General features: G+C 41.9%; 1 protein-coding gene across 2 annotated transcripts in view; it reads left to right on the forward strand.

The window, feature by feature from the left end:
* Positions 1-11,366, forward strand: part of Adk (adenosine kinase) — a 563,958-nt gene that overhangs the window by 528,649 nt on the left and 23,943 nt on the right. For both annotated transcript variants that reach the window (XM_004624031.2, XM_004624032.2), the window contains exon 10: positions 414-500. In XM_004624031.2, coding sequence (XP_004624088.1) covers positions 414-500 — 87 coding nt within the window. The remainder of the gene's footprint in view (positions 1-413; positions 501-11,366) is intronic.

The following is an 11,366-nucleotide window of genomic DNA, read 5'->3' on the forward strand; positions in this document are numbered from 1 at the left end:
AAATAAATAAAATTAAAAAAAAAAAAAAGATTTCACTGCCATGAACACAGTCAAGCTTGAAGCTTTATTGAAGACCGTGATCCAACCCCTACAAGCACATAGTTTCTGTCTAGTCATTTGTACTGTCCAAAAAAGGCACCTCTGCCACTTATGGTCAAACCAAAACTGTGAGCTACGAAGGTGTAACTCTCACCAGTCACAGAGCACATCTGTGCTGAAGATCACTAAGCAGTGTTGCTTGCATGTGACTTGCGTGTGGGCTTCCACGTGCTCTAATAGAGAACAGAGTTCGCGTCCTATCTGTCTGAGTGGTGGGTGTGCAAGGAGCATCACACCTTGCTCGGCTGAGCTCATGCTCCGCACAGAGTGTAACAAAGAGAAGTCAGCCTGTCTTACTTTGGCTCTAATTGCAGAAAGTGAAGTCACTGCTTTTCCTGTCTTGGATCAGGACCAGAAAGAAATTATTGACACCAATGGAGCTGGAGATGCATTTGTTGGAGGTACAGACTCACTTATTTCATACTTACTTACAAGTGAAATGTTTTAACCCTTGTCTCTGCAGCATAGCTGCGATTTATTAACTTAATAACTTTTAATTTCTTCCTTTAAATAATTAACTCCTAATGTTCTTTCCATCTGCTGCTACCATTGCGAGCATTAGGAGGGAATTGTACTACAGGAAAAATGTGTGTTTGGCAATGATAATTTGCTATTATGCGACACCCCAGCCGTTTTCACAAGATTAATTGTATCTGTCAGAATATTGCATAAGCAAGCTGCATCAAGTACAGTAGATAGTACATCCAGAGCTCTTTGGGCCAAGATGTTAACACATTGTTGTTCTTTAAAACAAATTGTGATGAATACTAAACAGCATGCTAATAACCAAGGCTGATGTCTTTACATTATATCCTTTGGTTATACATCTGTTTCTAGCATAATGATGGGTGTTTATTAGTGAAAAGGGTTAAATCTTGGCCTAATTTAGTTTCAGTAAAAACTAGCAAAAAATTGATAAGGACTAGATCATTTTACAGATGTGTACTCAAAAATGAGATCAAGACAAGATTTTTAGCTTGCTGACTTAGATTGATCTGAAATCCTATTCAAAGGATCTTTTGGTGATTCTAACTTAAAGTTACACTAGGTTAGCTTTCCATAGAAAGCTTTAGCTTCCTCCACCACAGCCCAAAGGGGTCTCCTCAATCTCTGTTTCTTTCTCATCTCCGCAAGCAGGGTGAAAAAGACAAATGGAGCCGCCTATTGCTCCCTTTTCTTTTTCTTTTTTTTTTCTTTTTTTTTAAGATGTATTTGGTGCAGGGTCCACTACACAGCTCAGACTCCTAGTGATCCTCCTATTTTCAGTCTCCCCAGTGCTGGGATTAGAGGTGTGTGCCACCCCATCGAGATTTGGTGATGGTTCAGCCCACCTGGGGCTGAGACTGGGGATCGAACCCAGAGCCCTGCACTTGCTTAAGCAGGTGCTTAGTCCACTGAGCTATCACATGTTGCTGCTTCCTTTCCCTGAGGGATAAGATGACTCAGGGGAAACTTATTTTTATTTATATGATAGTTTTAACTTAATATTTTAATATGCTTTTATTTTAATGATCGTTTCACCAAAATAAAATTTTCCATTTTTTTTTTTTGAGACAGGGTCTCTATGCAGTTCAGGCTGGCCTGGACCTCATTTTGTAGGCCAGGCTGGTCTGGAACTCGCAGTGATCCTCCTGCCTCAGCCTCCCAAGCTCTGGGATTACAGGCTCATGCCACCGTGCCCAATCTCAGTTGCTCAGCACACCCTGGGAGCAAGGCCAGCAAGGCAGGCCAGGAATCAAACCCTGTCTCTGAGCCTGTCTGAACAGGTGCTTTAATCTGCTGAGCTATCTGACCAGCCCATAATCTCAGGAAAGAGTACATGCAACATTCTGTTTCACTGTCAAGCTTGCTTTTTTTTTTTTTAATTTCCTTTCTCTGAGCTATGTCCTAGGTACTTTTAGAATGTTTTACAGCTAATGTTGCTCTTCTGTACTCTTTAGAGCAATAAATCTATGTAAGCTAAAAACATTTTATTCATGCTGGGTGTGATAGTACATGCCTATAATCCCAGCGCTTGGGAGGCTGAGACATGAGGATTGCTGCAAACTCAAAGCCAGCCTGAACTGCAGAGTGAAACTCTATCTCAAGAAAAACAGCATATATATCTGTATGTATATATATGTGTGTGTGTATATATATATATGCATATATCTTATTCAAAATTAAGCCATATTGTATAATACATTAAGGATATAATTATTTTCTCTCTCTACCCCATCCTGTGGTACTGAGAATTGAACCAAGGACTTCACACATTAGACAAAGGCTCTACCACTGAGCTACATCTCTAGCCCTTTTGCTATTTTTGTAAGACAGCATCTCTATTACCCAAACTGAGCCCCACTCCAGGCCAGCTGAGCAAAACTGGCCATGGTAGCGCACTCCTGAAACAAGAGTGTCACTGTGAGTCTGAGCTGCTGTGTAATGAGACCCTGTATCAAATACATTTTGAGAGAGAGAGAGAGAGAGAGAGAGAGAGAGAGAGAGAGAGAGAGAGAGAATCTAAGTTACCCAAACTGATTTTGATCCTCCTGCCTCAGCCTCCCCCACAGCTGGGATTATAGCTCCAGGGCAATGCCCCCAGCAAGGAGACAGTAGCAGTTCACTGGTTGAAAGTTGATTAAATCAAGAATCATAGTTCAGGGGCCAGGGAGATGGCTCAGTAGGATAAGCGCTTGACTGGCAAATGCAAGGATCTGAGTTCAATCCCCGGTTCCACCAAAAAAAAAAAAAAAAAAAGAATCATAGTTCAAAAACTTAGACACCTGCACCCTCTGTGTACATCACTCGAGTACTTACAATCTTTAAAATAAGTGTTCTCTGCCATTGACATTCAGTAGACCGCAGACTGCTGTAGATATGACGGTAACCTAGTACATGGCTTCCTGTGGTCCGGGGACTCTGGGCTTCCTGGCCCCGTGGTGGCAGTGCCTCACTGCCGGCAGTGCTGCCAGCGCTGTGTGCGGTCAGCGCGCATGGACACTGTTCCTAGGGCACTGAGGTGGCCCGGCAAGGGCTCACTCCCAGCTGCACTGTGGCTACAGAGATCGATGAACTCAAAGCAGCTGGAATTTTCATGAGAGGCTTTTCTGCTCCTTGTATCCCTCTCCACTTACCTAAACTAGTTATATTTATTGTCCAGGTATAGTTAGGGAAGTAAAAAGGAAATAGGTCTGAGAACAGGAGTCCATACTTTTTTTCTTTTTGGGAAAAGGACAGTGAATGGTTTGGTTTTGCAAGTGACTTACAGGTTATCCTGCTTATTCTCTTGTGTCATTTGTTTGCTTGCTTAGATTTTTCTATTTTTGTTTGTTTTTTTTTTATTATTTATGAATTTAGGGCAGGGTCTATAGGGTCTACAGGGTCTCAGTACATAGATCAGACTCTTAGTGATTCTCCTGTTTTCAGCCTCCCAAGTGCTGGGATTACAGGTGCGCGCCACCACGCCTAGTCTTAATCACGGTCTCAGTGTGTCCCGGGGGTGGGGCTGGCATGACACACTGGGGATGGAACCCTTGCTGCTGCGCTCTACCTAAGCAGGTGCTTTATCCGCTAAGCTATATGGCCAGCCCTTCTGGATTTTTTTTATAACGCTTTAAATATAAAAATTTTAGCTAGGTATGGTGTAGTGCACATGTGAACTCCCAGCCCTCAGGAGGCTGAGGCAGGAGGACAACCATGAGTTTGAAGCTAGCCTGGGCTACATAGTGAGTTCAGGGCCAGCCTGGACTAGATAGTGAGACCCTGTCACAAAACAAAAGGTATATGCCTTGCTTTGCTTTCTAGCTGTACAAAAACCAGACCACTGCCAGATTCAGCTTGCTGCTCTAGGTTGCCTACCCCTATGGAAGCATTCGCAGCTTCCTTCCTTCCTTTCCAGCAGATCCAGATTTCACTGCAGAGAAAGTAGCAGGTGGGCCGAAAGTCCGCGGAACTTCCCTGGTAATCCCTCAACGTGGAGCCATTTTTCTCATACTCTGACCAATTCCTGAGATACTCAGATCTTGAAAACCAAGCCATGCAGTGAGAGATAAGCACATTAGTTTACTGTACAATGAGAGATAAGCACATTAGTGTCCGAATGGAGTCCTCTCGCTGGGATGTTCAGCAAAGGCTGTGTTTATCCTTTGTATTGTATGCTATCAGTCAATCATTTCACATATATTAACTAATTCAGTGTTCTGAAAAATCTTTTTGCGATTTTTTTTTTTTTTACCTTTACTGACAAGCAAAGTAAGATGAAGAGCAGTTGGGGAGGCTGCCCACATTTCGAAGCTGGAGTAGCAGAGGCGGGCATCCAACCCAAGCAGTCTGCTGTAGAGTTGGGGCCTTCTCCTTTCACTGTGCTCCTTCTCCAGACATTTGGGGAAAGCTCATCATTAAAAGAGGAGAGCCAGGGAGATAGGTCAGTAGAATAAGTGCTTGCCAGGCCAGCAAAAGGGTCTGAGTTGATCCCTGGTATCACCAAATAAATAAATTAATTAAAAGAGGAGAGCCACAGACCTGCCCTCTGGACAAAAGCCACTCTTTTGTCCAAGACACTCTTCCTGGCACCTACAGGTGCTGAGCACTCTAAGGTAAAGTTACTACATAAAGGAGAAAAACTGAAACAGCAGGATCAAAGGACCGTAGTCTCTGGTGACTCTGAACCAACAGCTTTTGCTAAGTAGGAGAATCCGTTGCTTCATCATAAACTTGCTTGCTTAGCATAGAATCCTCAGAAGCAGAGTTTTATAAAAGGGTGCTTGCTAGCACCGGCTATGCTGCCTGATAGAGCTATCCTACAATGGAGAAGGTCCTGTTTGAAATACTAAGAACAAACCATTGGCTAAAACCCCTGCTCCCTTCTCCACACCACCAGGAATCCTTCTGAACGTGGAAATAACTCCAGCTGTTAAACTCTCGGATCCTGAACACACAGAGGCCGTGACGACTTTTACATACACTAAGTAGTTCTTTTTTGCCTCATTGCCTAATTAACATATCTGCTTTCTGACTGACACATTCTATCTTTAGAGAAATAATATATTCATCCTGTTACTTTCAAGTTTTGCTGGCCTGAGAGTATTTCCATGTTTGTGACTTTGCATATCTGTATTCCAGTCTACTTTCTGGTGATTTAACCCTCAGAAGGACAGTAATTTTCTTTTCCTAAATTTCTGGTTTTTGGATAAAGCATCCCTCTAGCTACCATGTGCTAATTACAGAGCTCAGTACCAGAGGGCCATGTGTTTCTTTCATGCAGTTCAAAGATATATGGCTGTATCAGGGATTTTCATGTATAATGTTTAAATGAGTACCCCACATGTACATAAATTAAATTCATAGTTCTGTCTCAAGGGTTTAGTGACAGTGACAAATCCCCCAGCCCTGACAAGCACACTTGCTTGTTCCGTTTAGAGGTCTTCAGCACTTGGTAACCTCGGCTCTTTGTCTCTGGCCAGTCCTGCTGAAGCTACTCCTTTTACTTTCTGCCTCCGAAGCCCATGTGCTACGATTGTACCTTTTGAAATAGAGACAATTCTGTAATCTCTGAGTATGATTTCCTAATTTCCCAGGTCAGGAGAAAATTTCTTCTGTTGTCCTGCTGTGCTTTGTCACAGCAGGCCTGCCTTTTCATTTGGAACCCTCTTTGTCACTGCCATAGTAACAAATGGAAACATTGAGAACATTTTGTGACAGGCTCTGTCATTGTTCCTGGTGAAATCTCTTCCCCTGTGTCTTCCCAGTAAATGAAACTGAGAAGAAAAATCATAACAAATAACCTGAGAAAGGACCTGATCAATATGTTCCCGCTGTGCTGTCAATACTAGCCTGTGTTAATCTAATATGACTTAGTCGTTTTATGTGAGCTGTAAGTATATGGACTGAACCCACAAATCATCTGTAGGCTGGAAGTGAGTTTGCCTCTGAGAGATCTGGTGCTTGTACAGCCTGCAACTCAGATAAAAGCCTGGAGACCTCACAGAAGGCTCAACATCCTTAGCATAGCAAAACCTGCATGAAACCTAGCAAAGGGCCATCTGCAACTTAGAAATGACAGTATAGTAACTGTGCTGCCTCGGAATACTTTTGATTTCTCAAAAATTCTCATCACAGCTTTGTAAGAGGAAATGTCATAAAAGATTACCCATGATACACAAATGGCCACTTACAATCTCAGTGTAAATATTCTATTTCTTGTCTGATAAAAAGAAATACTAATTTTGCTCTCTAACTTATATGTAGAAAAGATTTTTTAAGTGTACAAAGTAGAATTAAACAAAACAAAAAAAAGTAAACTTAAAACAAAAATTACAAGTGATGAAGAATTTCACTTAACAAAGTAATATGAATTTCATAGTACTTGTTGTAATAGTGTTGTCTTCCAACGAGTTATTCGTATTATCAGATATATGCATGTAAAATTGGAAGAAAAAAGAAATGTACAAGAAATTAAGAAGGACCGAGCAAACAGCCCAGCGGATTAAAGCACAGGGGCCTGGGGTTCGATCCCTGGGCCTGCTGTGCCAGCCCCGCCCCTGGGACACGCTGAGACAGCAGTTGAGACTGGGCATGGTGGTGCAAGCCTGTAATCCCAGCTCTTGGGAGGCTGTAAACAGACGGATCACTATGAGTCCCATCTACTAGTGAGACCCTGAACATCCTGTAGACCCTTCCCTAAAATACAAATAAAATAAAATAATTTTTAAAAATAAGAAATTAAGAGAAAAAGTATAAGCAATTGAAAAAAGGAGACAAAACAGTTTAAGTATTATCTGCTCCTTTCCATAGACCAGCAGAAATGCACAGCACAGTTGTCCAAACCATCCTTACATACATAGATAAATCTCTTTTCCCCACTCCCTCTCCTGTCCTTCTCCTCAACTCATTAACTGTTTCCTTTTGATAAGTTCATTCCCTTTTCCCAGTATCTATTGTTTGGTTTTAAACAAAATAATTGTTTCAAGAACAAAGAAGCTGCTGCTTCTTTAGGTGGTACCTGCCTATATTTCTGAGAGTCTTAGAAATTCTTGCTATCCATATTTTCTGTCATCACTATTTTCATTTGTTCCTATACATTTGTAGCTCCATTTCCCTTTTTTTTTTTCCTTTTCCCTAAGGGTCTCACTGTGCAGTTCAGACTGGTTTTGAACTTACTGTATAGCCCAGGCTGGCCCTGTACTCATGGGGATCCTCCTGCCTCAGCCTCCAAAGCAATGGGATTTCAGGCATACAACACCATACCCAGTTCCTTTCTTCATTCTTAATTGTAGAAAAGAGCTTGCTGAATGCTCAGTACGTTGTTCCTCACACTTCTACTCAAAACCCAGAGCTCTGAGGAGACCCACTGTCTGCTAGGGGTTCACTTGGTGGGGGCCGCAGTGCCAGCTGCCCGCTGGTGAACAACCTTGTACCATGCCCTGTGTCTATTACAGTAGGGCCTCTTCTGCGTTTTATTTCTTAAGCAGAACTTTGCCTTGATATTATCAAAAGTGGCATGAAATTAACTTGGTAATTAAGACTATGAGGTATTCAGCACAGATAGCAGATCAAGCTCATGGAAGGGAAGGGAAAAGATACTCACACCATGCAGTCACAGGGTGCCACGTTACGGGCTACCCCAGTGTTACAGATCCAGGGACTTAGAGGAGCTGAAGTTGGACTAGGACCAAGTTTCGGGAGCCCTACCAATGATTACTGCAGCCTTTAGTAGTCAAAAGAGGTAAAGATTATCCTTCTCTAGCTATCACACACACACACACACACACACACACACACACACCACTTTGGCTCTTACAAAATACAGAATGATTTTAGGGGGAGGTCTGGACTGTCTCATAAAATACAAATGTCCCCTCTGAGATCTAATATTACAGATGACCTCCATCAAAAAGCACTTATAAATGGGTGACAGGATTCAAAAACCCTTATCTTGTGGGAATTTGGATAAGACAGATGTTACAATATCAGACACCGAAGCTCAAATACGAACCTTAGCATCCCGTACTTGAAGATTACTGAAAGATGTTTATTTCAAGAAAAATGATGTTGATCTGAAAAAACTTTATTTAGTGGCAGAGGGCCAGCAGATCTGTCATAAATAACATCTCTAAAGTTCATTTTCTTCCCGTAGTGACATGACAAAATATATATGCATTAGTTTTCTGACCTGGAATAGCACTGAACCAATTGGAAATAACTTGAATCCTATAATAGATGCAATTATATGGATCTGGTCAGTTTCAACGACCTCATTTGTCTGATTCATGCAATACTAGTTAGTTTTCATTGTGTAACTAACCACATCCCCAACTTAGTGACCTAAAACAAATACTCCTTCATTTAGCCATATAAATCTGTGCATGGGCAGCTGGGCAGCTGGACAGCTGGACAGGTCCTGTGAGATTAAGCAATTTGCCCAAGATGGCATTGCAAACCAGGATTCAAACTCAGAATCTGATCCAAAAGTTCTTAGCCCTACCTATTTTTGTCGCTTTACCTTCTACTACTTAGTCATCTCCTTTCCCTCTCCAAGTGCATGGAAAAATAGTCCAGTGGCTTTCTAACCACTGGTCTCTAGTCAGGTGCCAATCTATCATATAACAGAGTTTTCATATTAGTATCAATTTGAAAAAGGAGCAATATCAGTAAGTTTACGCAAAGCTAAATATACTCAGTTTTAAACTTTATTCTTTGTACTGATCCGAAGTTAAATTATTCTTTATTAATAATGTAGTTCCTGGGCCAGGGAGATAGCTCAGTAGAATAAGCACTTGCCTGGCAAGCACAAGGTCCTGAGTCCAATCCAATACCACAAAAAATAACAATAATGATGATGATGATGATGGTGATGACGACGACGACGACATCATCCTGGGCCAAGGATATAGCTCAGCATTATAGTACCTGCCTGGCAAGCATAAGGTCCTGAGTTCAATTCCTGGAAACTACCCCACCCAAAAATAAATAAATAAATAAACAATAGATTCCCCAAAAATGTAGATGCTGATAGCAGGTTTTCTGGTGGTTGGTTTTTGTTTTGTTTTTGTTTTGTTTTGTTTTAAGGTTTTTTGCTTTTTTTTATTTTTTAGGGGGGCACAGTCTTTTTGAGACAGGGCCTCACAGCGCAGCTCAGGCTGGCCTTGAGCTCACTTTGTAGCCCAGGCTTGTGTTGAACTCACAATGATCCTCCTGCCTCAACCTGCAGTGCTGGGATTCCAGGCACATGCCACCACGCTTGGCTACAGCTTTTTTTAAAAGATATTTGCTTAGCTAGGTAAAATCTCCTTGGAGGCCGGCTGGCTGGCTGTTGCCAGCCACACACTGTTCCGCAAGTCATTCAGGAACAGCTCTCTTTTCTACCCCTCAGAGGCTTACTATGCTTAAAAGGTTGGAAAAAGGCTGGGTGAGGGCCCGAGAGAAAGCTCAGCAGCATAAATGCCTGCCTGGCAAGTACAAGATCCTGAGTTCACTCCCTGATACCCCCCACCAAAAAAAAAAAAAAGGCCATGTGAGGTGCTATAATTCCAGCACTTTTGAGACTGAGAGGCAGGAGGATCATTGTGAGTTCAAGACCAGCCTGGGCTACAAAGTGAGCTCAAAGCCAGCCTGGACTGCACAGTGAGACCATGCCCCAAAAAGATAATAAAAGCCAAAGTTCTTACCCAGCAGAATTAAAATTTGAAAACCTTATGTTTATGCCTAAAATCTTTTTTTGGACATTTCAATGTTGTGTGAAATCTAAAGTTCTGGGAATTACCGATCAACTGTATTTACTTATTAGGTCAATATTATCAGATTTTTTTTCATGGCCCCAAAATGAAGATTGTTGTAATTTAAATTGTGTTATATTTCTGAGTGAGTTTATCTAATATCCAACCTGTTTCTTTATATAAAATCTTTGATAGCTGGGAATAAAAATGTCACAGGACAATAAGGGTGATATGCCATTTATATTTAATTTTGAAAAGCATTCTGTGTATATGTCATGTATATATTTTTATTTTTTTTATTTTTTAATGTATTTTTAAATACATAGAGGCCAGGTGTAGTGGCACATGCCTGTAATCCCAGAACTCGGGAGGCTGAGGCAAGAGGATTGCTGTGAGTTCAAGGCTATCCTGAAGAGCCTACCTGGCAAGTACAAGGTCCCGAGTTCAATTCCCAGTACAAAAAAGAAAAAGACCAGCCAGAACTGTGCAGTGAAACCCTATCTCAAAAAGACAAAAATAGGGCCAGTGAGATAGCTCAACAGACTAAGCGCCTGCTTAGGCACACACAGGAACTCGGGTTCGATCCCCTGTACCACATGCTGCATCAGCCCTGCCTCAGCCCTGAGCCATGGTAGACCAGGGCATGGTGGTGAGCGCCTGTAATCCCAGCGCTGGAGAGGCTGAAAACAGGAGGATTACTCTGAGTGAGACCCTGTACCAAATACATAAAATAAAATTAAAAAAAAAAAAAAGAAATGTAACCTTTGCTATGTAAGGCTATTTAACATCAGCAATTTCTACATAAAAGAAAAAAATAGCAAGATGCTTACCAAATAAACAGCTCCTTTTACCTCAGATCTGAGTACCTCAACCTGGGGTATGAATACAGGCTCTTTATATTTAATTCAATTGTCCAATTAATGTTGATATTTCATAAGGTAAGGTATGTTTTATTTCTAGCCTATGAAATAAATGGCAAATTAAAAACTTTTCTAGGCCAGGCACAGTGGTACACACCTGTAACCCCAGCTATTCAGGAGGCTGAGCCAAGAGGATGGCAGGCTCAAAGCTAGTGTGGGCCACTTAACCAGGACCCAGCCTCAAAAATAAAAATTGAAAGGGCTACAGATGAGCTGGGTGTGGTGGTGCATACATGTAACCCAGCCCTTGGCAGGCTGAGGCAGGAGGATCACTGCATGTTGGAGGGCAGCCTGAACTACTTGGGGAGATCCCCTCTCAAAAGACCTAAAAAAAAAAAAAAAAAAAAAAACCACAAAAATGAAAATAAAGGGCCTAGGAATATAACTCAAATAGAGTGCTTGCTTAGCATTCTTAGATCGTGGGTTCAATCTTGAGTACCAATAATAATAATAATAATAATAATACTGTCAGGGCCAGCGAGATAGCTCAGTGGAGTAAGTGCCTCCTTAGGAAAGTGCAAGGACCAGGGTTCAATCCCAGGTCCTGCATAATGTGCTGGCCCGGTCCCCAGGGCACAGAGCCAGTGACCAAGTCCAAATGTGGTGGCGCATGCCTTTAATCCCAGCTCTGAGGAGGCTGAAAACAGGAGGA

The sequence above is a fragment of the Octodon degus genome, unplaced genomic scaffold (assembly GCF_000260255.1).
Source record: "Octodon degus isolate 3935 unplaced genomic scaffold, OctDeg1.0 scaffold00005, whole genome shotgun sequence".
Lineage (NCBI taxonomy): Eukaryota > Metazoa > Chordata > Mammalia > Rodentia > Octodontidae > Octodon > Octodon degus.